The sequence below is a fragment of the Babylonia areolata genome, chromosome 13 (genome assembly GCF_041734735.1).
Source record: "Babylonia areolata isolate BAREFJ2019XMU chromosome 13, ASM4173473v1, whole genome shotgun sequence".
Lineage (NCBI taxonomy): Eukaryota > Metazoa > Mollusca > Gastropoda > Neogastropoda > Buccinidae > Babylonia > Babylonia areolata.
In genome coordinates, this window is record NC_134888.1 from 698,571 (window position 1) to 724,213 (window position 25,643).

Sequence of the window (25,643 nt, forward strand, 5' to 3'; positions counted from 1 at the left end):
CTATGTGATTGCGGCCAGGCTGACCAGACCCCATCCCATATTCTCCAAGACTGCCCCTTGTATGAGAAGATGCGGCAGCAGTCCTGGCCTGGGGGTGCTGACCTCAACACCAAGCTCTGGGGGACGGTAGCCGATCTTCGTCGGACGTCCGAGTTTGTGGCATCCCTCAGACTTTGACCCTGACTGCGTAGCTGTCGAACGCAAAAGAAAGAAAGAAAGAAGATTAACTGACTTGATAAAAATGAATCATTGACAAATGACCTGACAGAAATGATGACAACAAATGAACCATTGACAACTAACACAAATGGTGATGACTGTTGGATCTTTGACTACTGACCTCACAGAAATGATGACAAATAAGAAAAACTGACAAATTGTGACAACAAAATAATGGACTATTGATAACTGATAGAAACTATGATGACCATTGGATCATTGACAACTGACCAGACAGAAATGGTGAAAACAAATGGGTCACTGACAACTGACATGACAGAAAGGGTGATGACAAATGAAACACTGACAGGTGACATGATAGCAATGGTGATGACAAATGAAACACTGTCAACTGACATGATGGAAATGGTGATGACAAATGAAACACTGTCAACTGACATGATGGAAATGGTGATGACAAATGAAACACTGTCAACTGACATGATGGAAATGGTGATGACAAATGAAACACTGACAACTGACATGATGGAAATGGTGATGACAAATGAAACACTGTCAACTGACATGATGGAAATGGTGATGACAAACGAAACACTGACAACTGACATATGTATAGGTATAGGTAGGTATAAAATAGGGACGAAGTAGGCCTCGCAGCCTTTTTGATGTCCCTTCTTTTTCGTCAACATTGAGTAGTGTCTGCATTGCATGCGGTAATTTTCCTACGAGTAATTTAATCATCATATTCATACTTTTTTATCTTTACATTTATATCAGCGTCCAGAAGATTCTTGAATTGGTTAAGAGTTGGTGCTGTTTTGGTTAGTTCTGTTAGTGGGTTCCACCATTTTATAACGCGGTTAGTAAAAGTGTATGTTTTGGCATTTAATCGAGTATGTTTTGGGTATATATCTTTGCTAGAGCTTCGTGTTTTTTCAACAGTGTTAAATTCAAAGAAATCTTCCACTCTTAGATCATCTAAATTGTATATGATTTTGTATACTTGGATCTCCCCTACATCGTCTATATTTCAGTGATGGAAGGTCCAGTTGCCTCAGCCTTTCTCCATAATCCATGTCTTTTAGTTCACTTAATAATTTTGTAGCTCTTCTTTGCACCCTTTCTATTGATGCTAGCAATCCTTTCCGGTTTGGGTATCCCCATATAGTGTTACCATATTCCAAGTGTGGTCTTACCAAGGCTTTATATAGACAAAGGAAATTTTCTTTATCAAGGTAAGTAAAGGTCCTTTTAATAATTCCAAGCATACTATTTGCTTTATTGATTGCCGTATGAATATGTTTCTCAAAATTAAATTTTGAGTCAAAGATAACTCCGATGTCTTTTTCTTCGGTACATTTAGTAATGCTTATACTTTTTTGACTATCCATATAATACTCATGTTCAGGATTTCTGTTACCTATATGCATGATTTTGCATTTGGAAATGGTGATGACAAATGAAACACTGACAACTGACATTCTAGCAATGGTGATGACAAATGAAACACTGACACGATAGCAATGGTGATGACAAATGAAACACTGACAAGTGACATGATAGAAATTGTGATGACAAATGAAACACTGACAGGTGACATGATAGCAATGGTGATGACAAATGAAACACTGTCAACTGACATGATGGAAATGGTGATGACAAATGAAACACTGACAACTGACATGATAGCAATGGTGATGACAAATGAAACACTGTCAACTGACATGATAGCAATGGTGATGACAAATGAAACACTGACAACTGACATGATAGCAATGGTGATGACAAATGAAACACTGACAAATGACCTGACAGAAATGATGATGACCACTGACCACTGACCAGACAGAAATGGTGACAACAGTTACACATGGACCACTGACAAACAACAGAAATGGTGAGCACAAATTAAACACTGACAACTGACCTGACAGTAACAGTTTCGACAAATGGACAGCCGATATTTGACAGAAATGGTGACGACGACTGGAACACTGACAACTGATAGAAATGGTGACAACAAATGGACCACTGACAATCAATTTTTAGAAATAATAACGACAAACTGACCATTGGAACTCTCTAAACAAGAAGGAGACAGTACTGCAAAATGGGTCCGAAAAAACGGGAAAGTTGTGAATGTCGGGAAAAATCGGCATCCGCAACCAGGGGAGAGCGGAGGACAGTAGATCACAAGAAGCAAAAGAATGTAGATAGTTTTAAAAACACCGGTTCGAAAGTTTTTGTCAATGCACCACCTGTAGATACATTCAACGTGTCTTACTTAAATTCTTTTTGTTTGTATACAAACGCAGACAGTCTACTTAATAAAAGGACTGAATTGGAAGCTATGGTGGAACTACATAAGCCAGCCGTGATTGGAATTGTCGAAATTAAACCTAAAAGGCTTCGTTATGCAGTCCAAGAAAGCGAAATTTCCATTCCAGGATTTGAAATGTACCACAATCTTGACAAGAGAGGAAGGGGCATCTGTCTATATGTAAAGGAAGAGCTCAAACCTACACGCAAAGATGGGTGCACAGACTTTGAAGAAACAGTGTTTGTCGACTGTAAACTGGAGGACAGAGAAGAGTTAGTTATAGGCCTGGTATACCGGAGTCCAAACAGTTCTGAAGAGAACAATGACAGTCTGAACAAGTTACTGATATCAGTGGCAGAAGGAAAGCCATCGCAACTGCTAGTGTTGGGTGATTTCAACTTTCCAGAAATTGACTGGGACAGAGAAAGATGTTATGCTAGTGAAGTTCACCCAGCTAGTCACTTTTTCAAAGCTGTGAAAGATGCCTATCTTATTCAGCACCAAATGCAAGCTACCCGCATCAGAGATGGCCAGACGCCAACACTGGATGATTTGGTCCTAACCAACAAAGAGGACATGGTAGACGACATCGTACTAACTTCGGCACTAGGAAAGAGTGACCATGCAACGCTAGTCATCAACATTGCAGGTACTTACAGAGCAAAAAACAATCAGAAACGACACAACTGGAATAAGGCTGACTATGAGGCAATGAAAGCAGAGCTCCAGGCAGTCAACTGGAAGGAACAACTAGAACAACTCGCCGTAGAGGATCAATGGGCATTTCTAAAGAACAAGCTCGACCAATGTACGAGGAAAAATGTTCCCATAACAACAGCACTCGGAAGCCAGAGGAAGAAATGGCTGGATGGAGGGACCCTGACGTCAGTGCGCACAAAACACAAGCTATACAGACGGTGGTTACAAAGCAGGGCAGGGGAGGACTACCAGGCATACGCCAAGGCGAGAAATAGGGCAGCCAAAGCTTGCCGTCAGGCGAAGAGGAAACTGGAAGCAGCCATCACAGAGCAGGCAAAAATAAACCCAAAGTCATTCTGGTCATATGTCAAATCTAAAACCAAGGCCAGAACTGGCATTGCTGACCTGAAGAGGGAAGACGGATCAAAAACAACAACGGACAAGGAGAAAGCAGATCTCCTGAATGACTTTTTTCAGAGTGTCTACACCACAGAGAGGGAAGGTGACCTACCAGAGATACCAGACTACCAGTTTAACTCTGAGCTGTTCGATGTTGTTATCTCAGAAGAAGCCGTCAGGAAGCACCTCGCCAACCTGAAGACTGGTAAAGCACCTGGACCCGATGGAATCACTCCGCGCATGTTGGTAGAACTAGCTGACGTCCTTGCTACCCCTATTACAATGATCTTCAGGAGGTCCTTGGACACTGGAGTAATCCCCAACACATGGAAAACTGCAAACATTACACCAATTTTCAAAAAAGGCAGTCGTCTCAGCCCAAATAACTATAGGCCAGTAAGCCTAACCTGCATACTCTGCAAGATTTTGGAGACACTTGTCCGTGAACAGGTCACAGCACATCTACAAGAAAATAAACTGATCAGCAGGCAACAACATGGCTTTACGCAGGGACGATCATGCACAACTCAGCTGCTGGAGACTTTGGACATCTGGACTGAGATGACTGATGCAGGCAGAGGGGTGGACGCAGTGTACATGGACTTCATGAAAGCCTTCGACAGTGTGCCTCATTGCAGACTAGTGGCCAAGGTGAAAGCACATGGCATCAGCGGAAAGGTCCTTGAATGGATAAGAGACTTTCTCTCTGACAGGTCACAGCGTGTTATAGTAAACGGCATAAGATCAGAGCAGGCAAAGGTGACGAGCGGCATCCCTCAAGGCAGCGTCTTAGGGCCTCTACTTTTCGTCATTTACATCAATGACCTGCCACGTCATGTCCACAGTCATGTCGAGCTCTTTGCAGATGACACCAAGATTTTCTCATGCAGTGACGATAGTGAGTCGAGGGGTATGCTTCAAGAGGACCTAAATCGATTACAGCAATGGTCCATGGACTGGCAACTCCGTTTCCATCCAGATAAATGCAGCGTCCTAATATTGGGCAACCCTAAGGAAGCAGCCCACTACTGCATGAGAGGACGGGATCCTCTGGGAGTGGAGTGCACACACTGGCTGGAGGAGAGTGACGTACAGAGAGACCTGGGTGTACTGGTGGACAAAGACCTAAGCTTCAAAAATCATGTGGCACATGCAACAGCAAAAGCCAACAAAGTCCTAGGGGTCATAAGAAGGTCTTTCGACCATCTCACGCCAGAAACCTTTGTCTCGCTCTATAAGTCCCTGGTGAGACCAGTCATTGAATATGGTCATTCAGTTTGGCAGCCAAGACACAAGACCCTACGCACTGACATAGAGGATGTACAGAGGCGAGCAACCCGCGTGATAGGCTCCCTGAAGCAGCTCTCCTACCCAGAGCGTCTCGCTAGTCTGAGACTGCCTAGCCTGGAACATCGCCGAACAAGAGGTGACATGATAGACGTGTACAAGTACGTACACGGAATATACGACACAGATCGACCCATGCTGCACCTCTTTCAAGGCAGGGACACCCGGGGAAACACCTTCAAGCTGGCCAAGGGTCATTGCAGGCTGAGCTTGCGTGCTGGGTATTTTTCCCAGAGAGTCGTCACTGTATGGAATGGCCTCCCTGATAGTGTGGTGACCGCCCCATCAGTAAACGCCTTTAAAAACAGACTGGACACGCATTGGAAGAGCCTGCCTACACTGTACGACCCAGCCTGTCACCATTAATATGCCACGCATGCTGCATAACAAGTGGGAGATTTTCTGGATCGGTGAACAGGCCGGTTAGGCCTTCAACACCGCAATATACAAGTATTGACAACTGAACTAGAATAGTAACAACAAATGGGACACTGCATGAGAGGACTGAAAATTCTCAGCTTGCTTAACGTTTCGTTCTACTTCTGTATATAATTTTATACATTAATTTAAAATGTCGTCTTGTACTGTCTGAAAGAAAAGTGAACGTACTTTCGGACACTATGGTATAATCGTACTTTAGCATCTTGAATTCAGCTCCAGAGGAAAATAAGGATGTTAAAGTACGACATAACTGTTCATTCTGTTCCACTTTACAATCCTAACTTCAGCTCCAGGAATTTAGGATGCTATACTAATAGTGCGACATTAAATTAAACGTTTGGAACTCACGTTCCAATCCTTGTCCAGTCTTTGTCGAGCACGTTTTCGTTCAGTCATCAAAAACACAGTTTGAGAATGGCGCGAAAAGTCTTAAACAGTTTGGAAATTCTCAGGTTGGGAATTGTTCTCTCTCTCTCTCTCTCTCTCTCTCTCTCTTCAGAACCGTTTCATTGCAAATTAGATGATAAAGAAAAGAACATCACACAATTAATAAACCGACATCTCAAAGCAACCAAAATAGCTGATACAATATTCAACAGTATCAGTATCAGTAGCTCAAGGAGGCGTCATTGCGTTCGGACAAATCCACATCTGCCAAGCAGATGCCTGACCAGCAGTGTAACCCAACGCGCTTAGTCAGGCCTTGAGAAAAAGAAACAAAAACAAAAAAAAAACACTAAAAAATAACATAAAATAAAATAGGAAAACAAAATTACAAAACAAAACAAACCAAAAAAACAACAAAACAACATCAACAACAAAATCATGAAATAACGCGGTTCGTCGTCTCTTCAGTGCATGTAAATCGCCAAGTTATATTGAGTAAACTCACGAGTATCACTCAGTTGGAAACTATAAGTTTAAATGAATATCAAGTAAATCGATTTAGGACCCTTTTCCAGGAAAGTAAGACACGCAACATATTTACTGGAACTACATTACATGCAACCTGACGTTGTCATCAACACTGAGGATCAAGGGTTCGAGCTCGCAGCTCTGAATTCATTCGAATTTCAGTAAGTTCAGTCGGTTCTGCAAGACAGATAAAATTAGTACTTCTAAACCGTTAACAATTCAAACCACCCCCACTCGATCCCCGATTTTGACAACAGTTTGCGCGGTAGAATATCAAATTCAAAAGAAATTTATTCACTCTAAATTCTGACCTTCACAATGGTTAACGTCATAAAATCAAAACAAAACAAAAAAGCACACAATCATGAAATATGTGGCTTGCCCATCACGACCCTGGATATCACAACGTGATTTCTTTCAGTGATTCTCAATGTTAATGTTACTAAAATTAACCACCATGCACACCCATGGCCCCTTCAATTATATCCCACCTAACCCCTGCCCACCAAAACTTACTCGATCGTGTAAGAGCGAATATAAGTCGTATATTCCTACTTATAAAAAAAAGAAAAAAGAAAAAAAAAAGGTCAACTTTTCAGGTGCCACAGTTTCAATTTTTCAGTTTCATTTTAGCAAAGAGCCATCACTGCGTTCGGACAAATCCTACGGACGTATATCATATACGTCCGTGGACAAATCCATAATTTTTTTAATATTTTTTTTATATTCGCTACACCACATATTATATGCATCTTCAAGGCAGCCGGATATGACTATAACTAACAGCATGACATATGCAACGCGCTTAGTCAGGACTCGACTGCAGGCAAAAATGTACTTGTGTATCTATCAGAGTGGATATATATCTTCTACATATTTTGACAGAGGACAACACTTAATGATATCTTTTTCAGTGCTCCAAGTGCTGCACACAGTGCCTCCATTTATCGTCTCATCCAAATAACTGGACACTCAGTTTATCTATTGAGGAATCATGTGAACTTATTATTCTCAAATAATAAGTCGGTTAAGGTAAATGCAGTGCAATGCTGCGCCTATGCATTCCACCGTCACTTTCAGCCAACAATTTCATTTACGAAAGAATTAACGTCCTATCAAAACCGAAAGCTCACATGTATCTTGTAGTCAAAACACACCACCGAATCGCTTCCCGTTCACAACCAGCCAATCGTTTTCCGAGAACGACAGGAAGCGATTTTTGTATAAGAGGCATGCGCGTGCGTGTCAGAGCAGACGGTTTTGAGCCATCGAGGGAGATAAGACGTGCAGTTGCAGATTACACGGGAGAACCCTGTAACGTTTTGTTTTCCTGAATCACAGGTGAACTCGGACAATGGCACCAACGGACGGTGGATACTGGGGCAGAGTCACGTCTACCATTGATTGGTGCGAAGAGAATTACGTCGTTAGTCGCTACGTCGCCGAGTTTTGTAAGTTTGAAGTTGTTGCGATTTGCTCAGTCATAGATAACGTGATCATGATCATGAACATCAGTTCTAAATTAGATACTGCACACAGCCTCAGATTTTTGAAAAAAATATGACGGACACACACACACACACACACACACACACACACATGCACAGACATAAACAAACATGCACACACAGAGAAACACATGCACACAAACACACACACACATGCACACACACACACACACACACACACGTACACACACACACACACACACACGTACACACACATACACACTCAATGATAGAGAGAAAAAAAACAGAAATGACAGAATGTAGAAAAGATAAGAAATTATAGAATCAAAACACACACACACACACACACACATACCATGTGTAATTACTATTCCACTTGTTTTGAGAGGAAAAGAGATACTGAATGAATATAAATGCAATCCAAAGCACAGCGCAAGCTATATAACTTGCAAGAAAGTTCTTTTTCCTATCTTTCTGATTGTCAGTAGATCCGAAATTAGAAACTGACACTGACATTTATATTCCCTGTCAGATGTTAATGTGTGTGTGTGTGTGTGTTTGTGTGTACGCCAGGTTATCTTGCTCAGATCCATTTGCTTTTTAATTATCAAGCACATTTAGGCCTGAGGCTGAGTTTTTCAGCCACATGACAGTGTTAGAGTCAGAATAAAGGTTGTTTGGTGAATTAATGTGAGTAGAATTATAGACTGGTTTCTAGTTAATTACATTCTTTGTAAGACAAGATGTTAGGAGTTAGATTTTCTTCCCTAAGACCAACTGTAATTATAAATTTACTCATAAGGCATAAACGTGTAAAGAGTCCGAAAACAATTTTGTATAGTTTTTAAAATTTGAATATCTGTTTCATATTTATATATATATAGACATATAAAATTTCACTAAATTAAACACACACACACACACACACACACACACACATGCGCGCGCACACACACACTTGCACACATACCACACACACACACACGCACACGCACACGCACACACACACACAGAGGCATGCTGACCGCACACATACATAAACACACACACTTACAGAATAAACTTTTAAAAAGAACATCATACTCACATACACATACACACACACACACACACACACACACACACACACACACACACATACACACATGCACACACCACACACACACACACACACACACACACACACACACACAGACATGCTGACCTCACACATACATAAACACACACACTTACAGAATAAACTATTAAAAAGAACATCATACTCACATACACATGCACACAAACACACACACACACACACACACACACACACACACACACACACACACACACACACAACGCACACACGCACACGCAAACACACACACAAACCAAACCAAAAAAAAGCCCATCCAACTTGTGTGTGTGTACTGTGCAGGGAACACCATTTCCAACCTGATCATGATCCTGGCGCCGTTGTTCGCCTGCTGTCTGGCTGTGCGGCAGAAACTGGAGAAGCCGGTGATATTCTCCTATGTCAGCATCGTGGGTGAGGAGCCTGTCAAAAAAAACTTTCATTGCCATTTTGTGCCACTCTTCGCTGGCTGCTTGTTCTCTTTCTTTGGCATCGTTTTGTGCCATTTGGTACAAGGCTGTGTCACTTGCACTCTTTCCTTTTTTTTGGGGGGGGGGTGGGGGGAACCCACCCAAAGCCAACATCAAGAAAAAAAACCTCTGAACCTTTCCCCTAATCTGAATTGTACATGTATGCATGTAACAAAGTGAGGACAGTTGGAGAGAAGAGTGTCAGTTCTACCTGTTGTACCACTTCTCCGTTACTTGCGAATGCTTGGTGCTGTCGTGCAGTATGGTAGAGATCTCAGCTGTCAGTGTGATGGAATTAAAGAAGAAAAAAAAAAAAGAAGAAAAAAAAGCAAAGGGGGTTTGAAATGTAATGGTTTTGGAATGTTTTAGGTTGCAAATGTGTGTGTGTGCGGAGGATGGTGTGTGTGTGTGTGTGTGTGTGTGTGTATGGGAGTGTTCTTTTCTAAATTCTATTCTGTGTGTATGTGTGTGTGTTTGTGTGAGTTCGTTCGTTCTTTAGTTTAACGTCTTTTCACTGTAAGTGTGTGTGTGTGTGTGTGTGTGTGTGTGTGTGTGTGTGCGTGCTTGTGTGTGATTACATTTTCATTTCATCCGTTATATTCAAAATAAAGATAGGAATAAAAACAACTCTCTGAAATCTCAGAATGCTCCTCTTCAGTCTGGATTAGATATGTACATGTGTACATTTCTAACTGACCCAACTACAACCTGAGCTGTAGTCTCAAATGCAGACAGTAAATGCTAAGCACAGGTCTGCAGCCATACAAATTATAGACTGTGACATTTTTGAAAAGACTGAGGAGGACAGGGAGAGACAGTTACCATTTGTAGTGAATGTAGGTCAGGTGTCGGAACTAGGAAATGGCTGTGTGGGAGTGTGGGAGACTGCACAGACAGAGAATGAAGGGGGGGTTGGGAGGGCAGAAAGGATGGAAGTGAGGGAGACACTATGGAGAAAGAGAGGAAAGATTGGGGTGGGGAGGATAAGGGACGAAGGAAGGAATGGAGGGGCATAGAGAAAGAAAGAAACAAACAAACAAGAAGAACAAGAACAAATTTTATTCCTTTAGGCGGCTACCAGCCTATAGGAAAGGGTCTCTGGCAAAAGGTGTATGTCTAAGGTATGCATATCATGTCAATTGAGTAGTAATTTGAATAACTAAACCAAACTATTATTGATTAAGGTCAGATTACACATCTGCAAACTGTTGTGTATGACGAAGAATGAGACAGAGTTGGGGAGGGGGGAGGGTAGGGGGGAGGGAGGGAGAAAAGAATGAGACTGGGGGTGGAAAGGAGGGTAGGGGGGAGAAGGAAAGGAGAGAGAGAAAGAGAGAAACGAATTGAGACAGGGTTGGGGAGGGAGAAAGGAGAGAGGGAGAAAAGAATGAGACTGGAGGTGCAGGGGAGAGTAGGGGGGAGAAGGAAAGAAGACAGAGAGAGAGAAAAGAATTGAGACAGAGTTGGGGAGGGAGAGGGAGGAAAGAATGAGACTGGAGGTGCGGGGGAGAGTAGGGGGGAGAAGGAAAGAAGAGAGAGAGAGAGAAAAGAATTGAGACAGAGTTGGGGAGGGAGAGGGAGGAAAGAATGAGACTGGGTGGGGGGCGGGTGTGGAAAGGAGAGAGAAAGGAATGAGAAAGAGTTGGGGAGGGAGAGGGGGGAAGGAAGGAAGGAAGGGAGGGACAGAGAAAAGAATGAGACTGGGTGGGGGATGGAGAGGGAGAAGGGAGGGAGGGAAGGAAGGGAGGGAGGGAGAGAGAGAGAAACGAATGAGACTGGGTGGGGGATGGAGAGGGAGAAGGGAGGGAGGGAGAGAGAGAGAAACAAATGAGACTGGGTGGGGGATGGAGAGGGAGAAGGGAGGAAGGGAGGGAGAGAGAGAGAAACAAATGAGACTGTGTGGGGGATGGAGAGGGAGAAGGGAGGGAGGAAGGGAGAGAGAGAAACGAAAGACAGGGTGGGGGATGGAGAGGGAGAAGGGAGGGAGGGAAGGAAGGAAGGGAGGGAGAGAGAGAGAAACGAATGAGACAGGGTGGGGGATGGAGAGGGAGAAGGGAGGGAGGGAAGGAAGGAAGGGAGGGAGAGAGAGAGAAACGAATGAGACAGGGTGGGGGATGGAGAGGGAGAAGGGAGGGAGAGAGAGAGAGAGAGAGAGAGAGAGAGAAACGAATGAGACAGGGTGGGGGATGGAGAGGGAGAAGGGAGGGAGGGAAGGAAGGAAGGGAGGGAGAGAGAGAGAGAGAAACGAATGAGACAGGGTGGGGGATGGAGAGGGAGAAGGGAGGGAGGGAGGGAAGGAAGGGAGAGAGAGAGAGAGAGAGAAACGAAAGACAGGGTGGGGGATGGAGAGGGAGAAGGGAGGGAGGGAAGGAAGGAAGGGAGGGAGAGAGAGAGAGAGAGAGAGAGAGAAACGAATGAGACAGGATGGGGGATGGAGAGGGAGAAGGGAGGGAGGGAAGGAAGGGAGAGAGAGAGAGAGAGAGAAACGAATGAGACAGGGTGGGGGATGGAGAGGGAGAAGGGAGGGAGGGAAGGAAGGGAGAGAGAGAGAGAGAGAGAGAAACGAATGAGACAGGGTGGGGGATGGAGAGGGAGAAGGGAGGGAGGAAGGGAGAGAGAGAGAGAGAAACGAATGAGACAGGGTGGGGGATGGAGAGGGAGAAGGGAGGGAGAGAGAGAGAAACGAAAGACAGGGTGGGGGATGGAGAGGGAGAAGGGAGGGAGGGAAGGAAGGAAGGGAGGGAGAGAGAGAGAAACGAAAGACAGGGTGGGGGATGGAGAGGGAGAAGGGAGGGAGGGAAGGAAGGAAGGGAGGGAGAGAGAGAGAAACGAATGAGACAGGGTGGGGGATGGACAGGGAGAAGGGAGAGAGAGAGAGAGAGAGAGAGAGAAACGAATGAGACAGGGTGGGGGATGGAGAGGGAGAAGGGAGGGAGGGAAGGAAGGAAGGGAGGGAGAGAGAGAGAGAGAGAAACGAATGAGACAGGGTGTGAGGAAGGAGGAAAGGAAATAGAAAAACTCGGGGTGTCACAGTGAAGTTCACAGTGTATGAGAAAAATGGCCAGTTACAGAGAGATTTTAAAATAAAAAAAAAAGGGGGGGGGGGGGGTTTAAGGGTCTTCTACTCGTTTACAGCTATAGAGGCAGTACATTGACAGTCATTGTGTCCAGGGGTGGGCAAGGGAAGGCACACCCCAATCCTCAGGCAGTACACTGACAGGCATTGTGTCCAGGGGTGGGCAAGGGAAGGCACACCCCAATCCTCAGGCAGTACACTGACAGGCATTGTGTCCAGGGGTAGGCAGGGGAAGGCACACCCCAATCCTCAGGCAGTACATTGACAGGCATTGTGTCCAGGGGTGGGCAAGGGAAGGCACACCCCAATCCTCAGGCAGTACATTGACAGGCATTGTGTCCAGGGGTGGGCAAGGGAAGGCACACCCCAATCCTCAGGCAGTACATTGACAGTCATTGTGTCCAGGGGTGGGCAAGGGAAGGCACACCCCAATCCTCAGGCAGTACACTGACAGGCATTGTGTCCAGGGGTAGGCAGGGGAAGGCACACCCCAATCCTCAGGCAGTACACTGACAGGCATTGTGTCCAGGGGTGGGCAAGGGAAGGCACACCCCAATCCTCAGGCAGTACACTGACAGGCATTGTGTCCAGGGGTGGGCAAGGGAAGGCACACCCCAATCCTTTCATTTTGCTGTTTTATAAAACCTCCCCCATTACCCCCACACACTCATACATGTAAAAGCCCACTCGTGTGCATATCACAAGATAATTTACTGTCCTAAAAAGGAGATGCTTGGTGTGGTGGCACACAGTTAAATTCTATATAGTACATAGACATACATAAGCCATTCAGCTGATTTGCATACGCTCAGAAGCACACAATCTCAGCTGCATCAAATACCCATGCGCCCGCCATCAGTCTCCATTTCACACTCGTTATAAGAAATTACTAAAAACATGTAAAACAACCTTCAAATATAAACAAGTGGGTTACAATAATAAATAAACCTGTAAATCAAGGAGAGTTTATAACATAGATGAATAATTTGATTATCAAATACATAAATAATGGCAAGAACAATAACAATAATAGTAATGATGATAATAATGATGATGATAATAATAATAATAGTGATAACAGCAACAAAAGTAATAATAATAACAACAACAATGATACTACTATTGCTACTACTACTACCACCACAATCACCACCACCACCACTACTACTACTAATAATGAATGAATGAATAAAGTAAGACTCCTTGTCCTATACTTAGAAACTCGGCACAGCCTGGGGTTAAAATACAACACTCAATACCTAAAAACTAACAATAGTAATGAAACTGCAGTATTAAAAGAACACACACACACACACACACAGACACACACACACACACACACACACACACACACACACACACTGAACCACACACACATGCAAGATCACATAATCAGATAGATATGTTTGCACACACAGCGACAGTTCTTTCAGTGTACAATTCCACTAATGGACACAAATGATCACACACACACACACACATGCACACACACACACACACACACACACACACACACACACACACACACACACACACACACACACACACATGAGTGAACGTGGGAGTTGTAGCCCACAGTAACTCTGACCACTGTTGACCACTGGTTCCAACACCCAACACCTGGTTCTGCTCTAAAACCTCTTGTTAGATTACACAAACGTGCTTTGAAATTAGTCTTATTAAAGTCATGTTCATTAACTCCTAATGATTATAGGTCACTTGATATCCTCCCACCGGAGTTAAAACTAGAATATAATAAGGCTGTTTTTATGCACTAAATAGTAAGCAGCTACACACCTCCTTCAGTTATAAATAACTTCCCAGTAAATAACATAAGACATGTACATAAGTTGCATATACCTCGTCCAAATCTTGATCTTTTTAAGTCCAGCCTAACATACAGCGGGGGAATGTATTGGAATAATTTACCTTCACGTTTAAAAAATATAACTAACCACAACAACTTTAAGCAAAATCTAAAAATGTTCCTATTCACAAAAATTGACGTCACCTGAAATCCAATATTGCTTTCGACAATTTGTGGGTTCTCTCTCACTCTCTCTTGAGTGGGTGTATTTGTGTGTGTGCATGTATGTGTGTGTGTGTGTGTGAACTGGTGGGATGGTGTTTGATTGTTGTTTTCTCCAGTTTTTGTTGTTGTTGTTGGTGGTGGTGGTGGTGGTGGTGTGTGTGTGTGTGTGTGTGTGTGTGTGTGTGTTTCATGATTTTTTTTTTTTCCATTTCTTTTCTTCTTCTTTTTTTGTGAAATGGTTATCAGTGGTGAACTAATGGTGTATTTTGATTGTGTTTTTTTTTTGTTTTTTTTTTTTTTTTTTTGTGTGTGTGTGTGCTCATTTTCACTTCTTTAGCTTTATTCCCTCTTCAGGGCGAGGGCTGGATGTAAAAAAGCATGTTACTTGCTGATCTATTACCCTCGATAATAAAGATTTTGTCTTCTCTTGTCTGCCAGTCCTGTAAAAATCAACAGATTGTATTGTATGGCATGACTTTTGTTGTGACAGGTGATGATTTTTAGATGGCAATGATATGGTTGGTGCTTTTATCATCCGTTTGAATGCCTTTGAAGATACAGTGTTGTGTGGAGGGTGGTTTGTGTGTATCTGTGTAAATGTGGAATGGGGGGGGGAGTTCGGGGGGTGGTGGAGGAGGGGATGTGTGTGTGTGTGTGTGCATGCACATGCATGGTGTGTGTGTGTGTGTGCGTGTGTGTGTGTGTGTGTGCATGCACATGCATGGTGTGTGTGTGTGTGTGTATGTGTGCATGCAGGTGCAGGCATGTTTGTGTACATGTACATATATGTGTGTATGTTTGTGTGTGTATGTGTGTGTGCGTGTGCATGTGCGCATGCATGGTGTGTGTCTGTGTGTGTGTGCACATGCATGCCTGGGTGTGTGTGTGTGTGTTTGTGTGTGTGCGTTTGTGTATGTTTGTATGCACTTGTGTGTATATATGTACGTGTGTGTATTTATGTATGTATATGTGTGCATTGACATATGTATGCCTGTTTGTGCATAACATTATATGTAATGCGGTTTTTGTGAGCATTGTTTTCATGTGTGAGGGCATGTGCATGTGTGTGTTTGCAGTGGTGGGCTGTGGCTCCTGGCTCTTCCACATGACGCTCCAATACAGCATGCAGGTAACTAGCACCAAACTCCATCAACTGGCAAAAAAAAAAACACAAGAGAGGCAAGGCCTTCAAGACTCACATGTGATATTCTGGAAAAAAAAAAATCCAAGCTTTTTATGTATTGTGTATAATTTCAAATGTAATGTTTAAGATGAGAAAGATCAGTTTAAAGCGAATTAAGTCCCCTAGCATTAATTACAGAGTAATTTCCCTTTTTTACTATCTGCACCAAAACGTTTGCAAAATAAATAAAACTCCCATGCTTAGCAAAAGAAGTTCCTGTTTGAACAAAAAAGGATAATAATGACTGCTCTTGTTGTTGGGTCAGAATATCAGATCAAAGTGCCAAGTTTAGAGAATACAAAAAATATAAATATAACAGTAAATGCAGTTCGCATATAATTAGGCTTCATTTTTTATTTTTTTGTGCCCATCCCAGAGGTGCAATATTGTTTTAAACAAGATGACTGGAAAGAACTGAATTTTTCCTATTTTTATGCCTAATTTGGTGTCAACTGACAAAGTATTTGCAGAGAAAATGTCAATGTTAAAGTTTACCACGGACACACAGACACACAGCCACACACACACACACACACACGCACACAGACAACCGAACACCGGGTTAAAACATAGACTCACTTTGTTTACACAAGAGAGTCAAAAACCCGAACAAAATGATATTGTTAAATGTTAAAGCCTTCACCTTGACTATAAGCATTTCTTTTCAAAAGAAAGTAGTGTACTGGTTTGGTAAATGATCTTGTCTATTGCGAAGGAATAAATGACTTGTTAATATGTGTGTTTGCTTGTTTGCTAACATTTGCTTTTTTGTTGTGTGAGGTAACACATCCTCCTAGGAAGCAAGAGAATCTGAACACGCTGGTTCGAATCACGACTCAGCCACCGATATTTTCTCCCCCTCCACTAGACCTTGAGTGGTGGTCTGGACCCTAGTCCTTTGGATGAGATGATAAACTGAGGTCCCGTGTGCAGCATGCACTTAGCACACGTAAAAGGACCCACGGCAACAAAAGGGTTGTTCCTGGCAAAATTCTGTCGAAAAATCCACTTTGACAGGAAAAACAAATAAAACTGCACACAGGAAAAAATACCAAAAAAATGGGTGGCGCTGTAGCATAGCGACACACTCTCCCTGAGGAGAGCAGCCCGAATTTCACACAGAGAAACCTGTTGTGACAAAAAGAGAAATATAATACAGCCAGTTCAGACCAGTGCAAATGTGAGACTTAAGCATTTTATTGCATTGCACACACACCCCCTTTTCTTAGGAGCTGTTGCCTGTATGAATAAACCATCTCTCTCTCTCTCTCTCTCTCTCTCTCTCTCTCTCTCTCTCTCTCTCTCTCTCTTTCTCTGTACATCCAACTATTTCTCTGTACACTGTCGTTATTCTTTTGTTTCTACACTGCCCCCCTTGCCAAAGGATAGTATTGTCAGTGGCAATAAAACAATGTCTTATTCTTTTGTTTCTACACTGCCCCCCTTGCCAAAGGATAGTATTGTCAGTGGCAATAAAACAGTGTCTTATTCTTTTGTTTCTACACTTCTCAACTTGCCAAAGGATAGTATTGTCAGTGGCAATAAAACAATGTCTTATTCTTTTGTTTCTACACTGCCCCCCTTGCCAAAGGATAGTATTGTCAGTGGCAATAAAACAGTGTCTTATTCTTTTGTTTCTACACTGTCTCCCTTGCCAAAGGATAGTATTGTCAGTGGCAATAAAACAGTGTCTTATTCTTTTGTTTCTACACTGCCCCCCTTGCCAAAGGATAGTATTGTCAGTGGCAATAAAACAGTGTCTTATTCTTTTGTTTCTACACTGCCCCCCTTGCCAAAGGATAGTATTGTCAGTGGCAGTAAAACAATGTCTTATTCTTTTGTTTCTACACTTCTCAACTTGCCAAAGGATAGTATTGTCAGTGGCAGTAAAACAATGTCTTATTCTTTTGTTTCTACACTTCTCAACTTGCCAAAGGATAGTATTGTCAGTGGCAATAAAACAGTGTCTTATTCTTTTGTTTCTACACTGCCCCCCTTGCCAAAGGATAGTATTGTCAGTGGCAATAAAACAGTGTCTTATTCTTTTGTTTCTACACTTCTCAACTTGCCAAAGGATAGTATTGTCAGTGGCAATAAAACAGTGTCTTATTCTTTTGTTTCTACACTTCTCAACTTGCCAAAGGATAGTATTGTCAGTGGCAATAAAACAATGTCTTATTCTTTTGTTTCTACACTGCCCCCCTTGCCAAAGGATAGTATTGTCAGTGGCAATAAAACAGTGTCTTATTCTTTTGTTTCTACACTGCCCCCCTTGCCAAAGGATAGTATTGTCAGTGGCAATAAAACAGTGTCTTATTCCTTTGTTTCTACACTGCCCCCCTTGCCAAAGGATAGTATTGTCAGTGGCAATAAAACAGTGTCTTATTCTTTTGTTTCTACACTGCCCCCCTTGCCAAAGGATAGTATTGTCAGTGGCAATAAAACAGTGTCAGTGTCAGTGTCTCTCTCTCTCAGTCCAACAGGGAGTTACTATGGAATTTATAAACTATCTTTATATAAGGCCTTAGAAAGACGTGCAGTTGTTGTTAGTTAGTGATATATATTGTTCAGTGAGATGTTTCCTTTGTGTTCGATTACAGTTGTAACTTACTTGTTCAGGTACGTTCACACTGGGCCGATGGTCTACTAAGTCAATATCATTTCATCATCATTTCATCTCTGTGTGTGTGTCTGTGTCTGTGTCTCTGGCTCTGTCTCTCTCTCTCTCTCTGTCTCTGTCTCTCTCTGTCTCTTTCTCTCTTTGTCTCTGTCTGTCTGTCTCTGTCTCTCTCTCTGTCTCTCTCTGTCTCTTTCTCTCACTCTCTCTCTTGCATATTTTTTTTGTTTTGTTTTGTTACTGTAGTTTCTTTTTTTGTGTTTTTTTTTCCTCCCCTGATGACAGGGAGGAATGAGACATTTCAACACATGGCACATTGATGTGTGATCACCTGTTACCTGATGTCATCGCCCTGCACACAGTAGTGATGCTTGTGCATTAGTGTGTGTGTGTGTGTGTGTGTGTGTGTGTGTGTGTGTGTGTGGAATCAGAATCAGAATCAATTTTAATATCAATTAAACCTTTATAAGGTTTATGTTTTCATTCTTGAAAGTTCTTTTAACAATATGGGATGCTTTATTACCTTGTTTAGCCAGATGTTCCGTAGCCTTTTCAAAATGTCCTGATTTATGGAATATTATTCCCAGATATTTATACCGTTCGGTTGTTTGTATGACTGTGTGTGTGTGTGCATGTGTGCTTGTGTGTGTGTGCATGTGTGTATGCATGTGTATGTGTGTGTGTTTGTTCATGTGTGTGTGAGCTTGTTACTCTATAGTATTAGCGTATTCTAAGCCTTTTCTATTTGTTGGCCACAGTTCTGGAAATCTCTTCCACCAAATATCAGATCAGACTTAGCTCCCCACTTTGACATCTTTGGAAGCTGATTTCAAAACATATTGGTTCAAACGATATTTTAAAATACAGATTTCCCCCAACCTCCCGCCCCTACAAGCTGACTCCAGACCACTGGGGCACTCATTTTGTTGGGGAGGGTTATATCAGTATGTGATCCAGTCTACTTGCTTTGCTATTTAGGAGAAATAGTATGTTGCTCAGGAACTCATTTTGTGGGGGAGGGTGACATCTATATGTGATCAAGTCCACTTGCTTTGCTATTTAGGAGAAATAGTATGTTGCTCAGGAACTCATTTTGTGGGGGAGGGTGACATCTATATGTGATCCAGTCCACTTGCTTTGCTGTTTAGGAGAAATAGTATGTTGCTCAGGAACTCATTTTGTGGGGGAGGGTGACATCTATATGTGATCAAGTCCACTTGCTTTGCTATTTAGGAGAAATAGTATGTTGCTCAGGAACTCATTTTGTGGGGGAGGGTTGCACGTAGATGTGGACTACAACCGACTTTTCTTCTAAGGGCAATGAAAATATACTGCCATGAACTCTACTGGTTCACTTTCAAGGAATTGTCCAAGTGTGCAGACAGATGACAGATCAATATGCACTACACCACATCTGCTTAAAAGAGAGAGAGAGGGGGGGAGGAGTAGGGGGTTGGGGGGGGGGGGGAGATGGAGCGAGCAGAGACGTGACCTTCACATAACCCAACGCACTGATCACGCCATATAGAGAGGGTTACATTTACATGTGAGCCGCCAAAGGCTTTGCTTCAAAGAACAATATGTTGCCAGGGCATTCACTTTGTGTGTGTGTGTGGAGGGGGGAGGAGGAGGAGGATGGGGGATTGAGGTGGAGGTTGGGGGGGTGAATGTGAGGGAGGGGGAGGGTGACATCTTAGTTTTGTGAGCTGTCAAAGGCCTAATGGCTTTCACAAGCAGCACAACAAGAAGACATCCCTCGGGGAGGGGGGGGGGGTGTTAGTCGCAGCTTTTGATATGTGTGCATATATATATATATATATACATGTGTCATTGTATCCCTGCCACTGCTTTCATGATATATGAGACTGGCAGGTGAGGTGAAGGCTGGGAAAAGAAGGTGGGGGTGTGGTGGGGGAGGGGGGTGTGGGGGGGGGAGGGAGTGTGGTCACACTTGGTTCTATATTCATGTGATACTGTACTGGGTGTTGGGGCGAATGTCACAAGAGATGATCCTTTGGTGAATTATATATAGAATTGTATATGTATGTGTCTGTGTGTGTAAATCTGTGTTTGTGTGTGTGTGTGTGTGTGTTTGTGTTTAAATCTGTGTGTGTTTGTGCGTGTGTGTGTGTAAATCTGTGTGTGTGTGTGTGTAAATCTGTGTGTGTGAGTGTGTGTAAATCTGTGTGTGTGAGTATGTGTGTATGTGTTTACAAACTCTGTGTGTGTGTGTTTACAGTTCTGTGTGTGTGTGTGTGTGTGTGTGTGTGTGTGTGTGTTTACAAATCTCTTTGTGTGTGTGTGTGTGTGCTTACAGTTCTCTGAGTGTGTGTGTGTGTGTGTGTGTGTTTACAAATCTGTGGTTGTGGGAAGGTTGGGGAGAAGGGGAGTGGGGGGTCAGGGGGTGGGGGGGAGGGGAGAGGGGCGGATGAGTGTGGACAAAAGGAGACAATTCACTTTTACAAGCTGTTACTGAGTGTTTTGATGTTGATCTTTTTTTTCCAGCTGTTGTGCTGTGTGTGTGTGTGTGTGTGTGTGTGTGTGTGTGTGTGTGTGTGTGTGTGTGTGATGTCTTTGAAGAGTGTTTAAGTGTGTGTGTGTATGTGGATGCATGTGTGTACATGTGCATGTGTGTGTGTTTGATAATTGCATGTATCATTACATGTTTATGTGAGTGTGTATGTTTGCCATCTGTGTGTGTTTGTTGTGTTGTGTGTGAAGGTGTGTACATGAAGAGAGAGAGAGAGAGAGAGAGAGCATCCTTGCATAATTATAATGGACTTCTCTTTCTTTCTCTGTGTCCTCTCTGTCTGTCTGTCTCTCTCTCTCTCTCTCTGCCAATCTGTTGTCTGTATCTCTCTCTCTCTCTTGCATTCACACGCACACACACATACAGACACATACACACACACTCACACATATATTGTGCATTTTCCAGATAATGTGAGTGTATGTGTGTATGAAAGACTAGATAGTTTGCCGACATTTTGCTTGTTCCTGTCAAAAAGGAAAAAAAACCCCAAACAAACCCCAAAACAAACAAAAAACCCCTACAATTCTGGTTGTTTTTTTCTTGTTCCACATTTTGAATAAAATTCTTAATCTGTATCTCTGTTTCTGACTGTCTGTCTGTCTTCCCCCCCTGTCCACTCCCCTCCCCACTTTCTCTCTCTCTTTCATTCTCTCTGCCCACCACGCCCCCTCTGTTTTTTGTTGTTGTTTTTTTCTGACATAGAATACAAATGTGAGTTTCTCTGTCTCTCTGACTCTGTCTGTCTGTCTGTCTGTCTGTCAGTCTGTCTGTCTGTCTGTCTGTGTGTCAGTGCCTTGTTCCCTCCCACCAATCTCTGTCCCTCTGGTTGTTTGTTTTTTGGGTTTTTTTGTTGTTGTTTTTTGTTTGTTTTTTGTCATAAATGTCTCTGTTTCTCTTCCACTGTCTGTCTCTCTTCCTCTGTCTCTGTCTCTCTCACTCCGCCTCCTATCTCTCTCTCTATCTCTCTGCCTCCCTCTCTCTCTCTCTCCCTCTTTATGTGTGTGTGTGTGTGTGGGTTTTTTTTTCAAACGCAGACCACTAATGTGGTGACAGTTGAGGCGGCTCCTTGCAACAAAGTGTATTGTGTTTCAGCTAATGGACGAGCTGCCGATGATCTGGGGGTCAGCCTTTCTGCTTTACGGAATGTGAGTTCCTCCCACCCCTACCACACTAACATCGTATTGTAATGTGTTGTATTATATTGTATTGTATTGTAGTGTGTTGTGTTGCATTTTATTGTAGTATATTGTGTTGTGTTGTGTTGTATTTTATTGTAGTGTATTGTGTTATGTTGTAGTGTATTGTATTGTAGTGTAGTGTAGTGTGTTGCGTTGTGTTGTAGTGTAGTGTAGTGTGTTGTGTTGTAGTGTGTTGTGTTGTAGTGTAGTGTGTTGTGTTGTAGTGTAGTGTGTTGTGTTGTGTTGTATTGTATTGTGTTGTAGTGTAGTGTGTTGTGTTGTAGTGTAGTGTGTTGTGTTGTAGTGTAGTACATATAGTGTGTTGTGTTGTAGTGTAGTGTAGTGTAGTGTAGTGTGTTGTGTTGTAGTGTAGTGTAGTGTAGTGTAGTGTAGTGTGTTGTGTTGTAGTGTGTTGTGTTGTAGTGTAGTGTGTTGTGTTGTAGTGTAGTGTAGTGTAGTGTGTTGTAGTGTAGTGTAGTGTAGTGTGTTGTGTTGTAGTGTAGTGTAGTGTGTTGTGTTGTAGTGTAGTGTAGTGTAGTGTAGTGTAGTGTGTTGTGTTGTAGTGTAGTGTAGTGTGTTGTAGTGTAGTGTAGTGTAGTGTAGTGTAGTGTGTTGTAGTGTAGTGTAGTGTGTTGTGTTGTAGTGTAGTGTAGTGTGTTGTGTTGTAGTGTAGTGTGTTGTGTTGTAGTGTAGTGTGTTGTGTTGTAGTGTAGTGTGTTGTGTTGTGTTGTATTGTAGTGTATTGTGTGTTGTAGTGTAGTGTGTTGTGTTGTAGTGTAGTGTGTTGTGTTGTAGTGTAGTACATATAGTGTGTTGTGTTGTAGTGTAGTGTAGTGTAGTGTAGTGTGTTGTGTTGTAGTGTAGTGTAGTGTGTTGTGTTGTAGTGTAGTGTAGTGTAGTGTGTTGTGTTGTAGTGTAGTGTGTTGTGTTGTAGTGTAGTGTGTTGTGTTGTAGTGTAGTGTGTTGTAGTGTAGTGTAGTGTAGTGTAGTGTGTTGTGTTGTGTTGTAGTGTAGTGTAGTGTGTTGTGTTGTAGTGTAGTGTAGTGTAGTGTAGTGTAGTGTGTTGTGTTGTAGTGTAGTGTAGTGTAGTGTGTTGTAGTGTAGTGTAGTGTAGTGTAGTGTGTTGTGTTGTAGTGTAGTGTAGTGTGTTGTGTTGTAGTGTAGTGTAGTGTGTTGTAGTGTAGTGTAGTGTGTTGTGTTGTGTTGTAGTGTAGTGTGTTGTGTTGTGTTGTAGTGTAGTGTAGTGTGTTGTGTTGTAGTGTAGTGTGTTGTGTTGTGTTGTAGTGTGTTGTGTTGTGTTGTAGTGTAGTGTAGTGTGTTGTGTTGTAGTGTAGTGTGTTGTGTTGTGTTGTAGTGTAGTGTAGTGTGTTGTGTTGTAGTGTAGTGTAGTGTAGTGTGTTGTGTTGTGTTGTAGTGTAGTGTAGTGTGTTGTGTTGTAGTGTAGTGTGTTGTGTTGTGTTGTAGTGTAGTGTAGTGTGTTGTGTTGTAGTGTAGTGTAGTGTAGTGTGTTGTGTTGTAGTGTAGTGTAGTGTGTTGTGTTGTAGTGTAGTGTGTTGTGTTGTGTTGTAGTGTAGTGTAGTGTGTTGTGTTGTATTGTATTGCATTGCATTGTACTGTACTACTCTTTTTTGTCACAACAGATTTCTGTGTGTGAAATTGGGGCTGCTCTCCCCATGAAGAGCACGTCGTTACACTGAGAGCACCACCTTTTTTCTTTCTTTTTTTTTCTGCCTGCAGTATTATTTGGTTTCCTGTCAAAGTGGATTTTTCTACAGAATTTTGCCAGGGACAACTCTTTTTTGTTGTCGTGGGTTCTTTTACGTGCGCAAAGTTCATGCTGCACACAGGACCTCAGTTTAGTTTCTCATCCGAATGACTAGCGTCCAGACCACCACTCAAGGTCCAGTGGAGGGGGGGAGAAAATACTGGTGACTGTGGGATTTGAACCAGTGTGCTAAGAATCTGGCTTCCTTGGTGGACACACTTTACCTGTAGGCCAACACTCCACATGCTCCACCCCACCAATTCAAACCAGTGTGCTAAGAATCTATCTTGACAGACACTTTACCTGTAGACCAACACTCCACACATGCTCCACCCCACCAATTCAAACCAGTGTGCTAAGAATCTATCTTCCTTGGCAGACACTTTACCTGCAGGCCAACACTCCACACATGCTCCACCCCACCAATTCAAACCAGTGTGCTAAGAATCTAGCTTCCTTGGTGGACACACTTTACCTGTAGGCCAACACTCCACACATGCTCCACCCCACCAATTCAAACCAGTGTGCTAAGAATCTATCTTCCTTGGTGGACACTTTACCTGTAGGCCAACACTCCACACATGCTCCACACAGTTTACCTGTAGGCCAACACTCCACACATGCTCCACCCCACCAATTCAAACCAGTGTGCTAAGAATCTAGCTTCCTTGGTGGACACAGTTTACCTGTAGGCCAACACTCCACACATGCTCCACCCCACCAATTCAAACCAGTGTGCTAAGAATCTAGCTTCCTTGGTGGACACACTTTACCTGTAGGCCAACACTCCACACATGCTCCACCCCACCAATTCAAACCAGTGTGCTAAGAATCTAGCTTCCTTGGTGGACACAGTTTACCTGTAGGCCAACACTCCACACATGCTCCACCCCACCAATTCAAACCAGTGTGCTAAGAACCTAGCTTCCTTGGTGGACACACTATACCTGTAGGCCAACACTCCACACATGCTCCACCCCACCAATTCAAACCAGTGTGCTAAGAATCTAGCTTCCTTGGTGGACACAGTTTACCTGTAGGCCAACACTCCACACATGCTCCACCTCACCAACCCTCCTCCACCCCCACGTAGACCGAACATCCGACTCCAACCATTTATCTCAATTGCTAAAACGCCATATCAATGCCTAAGCAGTGCTTGAAGTGCATCTTCCCAGTTTCTCAGAGAAATGTGAGTGGAAACTGTCGTCCACAATTACCAGTACGTGTGACGGGACATTGAACATTGAATAAAGTTCCTCCTGCTCCTCCTCCCACTCGAAGAAATGTCAGTATTACAGTAATCTGTCAGCTTGTTCACACTCGTAGCGTACAATTGTTTTGATTTGCTATTGGAGTGATTTGGAGTGATGGCCTAGAGGTAACGTGTCCACCTAGGAAGCGAGAGAATCTGAGCACGTTGGTTCAAATCATGGCTCAGCCACCGATATTTTCTCCCCCTCCACTAGACCTTGAGTGGTGGTCTGGATGCTAGTCATTCGGATGAGACGATACACCGAGATCCCGTGTGCAGCATGCACTTAGCGCAGGGAAAAAAGAACCCACGGCAACAAAAGGGTTGTTCCTGGCAAAATTCTGCAGAAAAATCCACTTCGATAGGAAAAACAAATAAAACTGCACACAAAAAAAACCAACATAAAAATGTGTGGCGCTGTAGTGTAGCGACGCGCTCTCCCTGGGGAGAGCAGCCCGAATTTCACACAGAGAAATCTGTTGTGATAAAAAGAAATACAACTACAAATACAAATCTTGTTTCCACTCATTTCATATAATTGTTTTCAGGATTCTTGATAAAGGCACCTGATTCAGCTTAAACAGGGACTTTTGTTGATGGCTTCAGTGTCTGTATGTGATGAACAGTCTCTCATCAATCATATACACATG

The 25,643-nt window shown here is 43.0% G+C and overlaps 1 protein-coding gene across 2 annotated transcripts in view; it reads left to right on the plus strand.

Moving 5' to 3' along the window:
* The first annotated feature begins 7,590 nt into the window (after positions 1-7,590).
* The window catches only part of LOC143288954 (alkaline ceramidase 3-like), a 43,147-nt gene continuing 25,094 nt past the window's right edge, over positions 7,591-25,643 (plus strand). For both annotated transcript variants that reach the window (XM_076597642.1, XM_076597641.1), the window contains exons 1-4: positions 7,591-7,752; positions 9,188-9,298; positions 15,539-15,591; positions 21,888-21,940. In XM_076597642.1, coding sequence (XP_076453757.1) covers positions 7,656-7,752; positions 9,188-9,298; positions 15,539-15,591; positions 21,888-21,940 — 314 coding nt within the window. In that variant the 5' untranslated portion in view covers positions 7,591-7,655. The remainder of the gene's footprint in view (positions 7,753-9,187; positions 9,299-15,538; positions 15,592-21,887; positions 21,941-25,643) is intronic.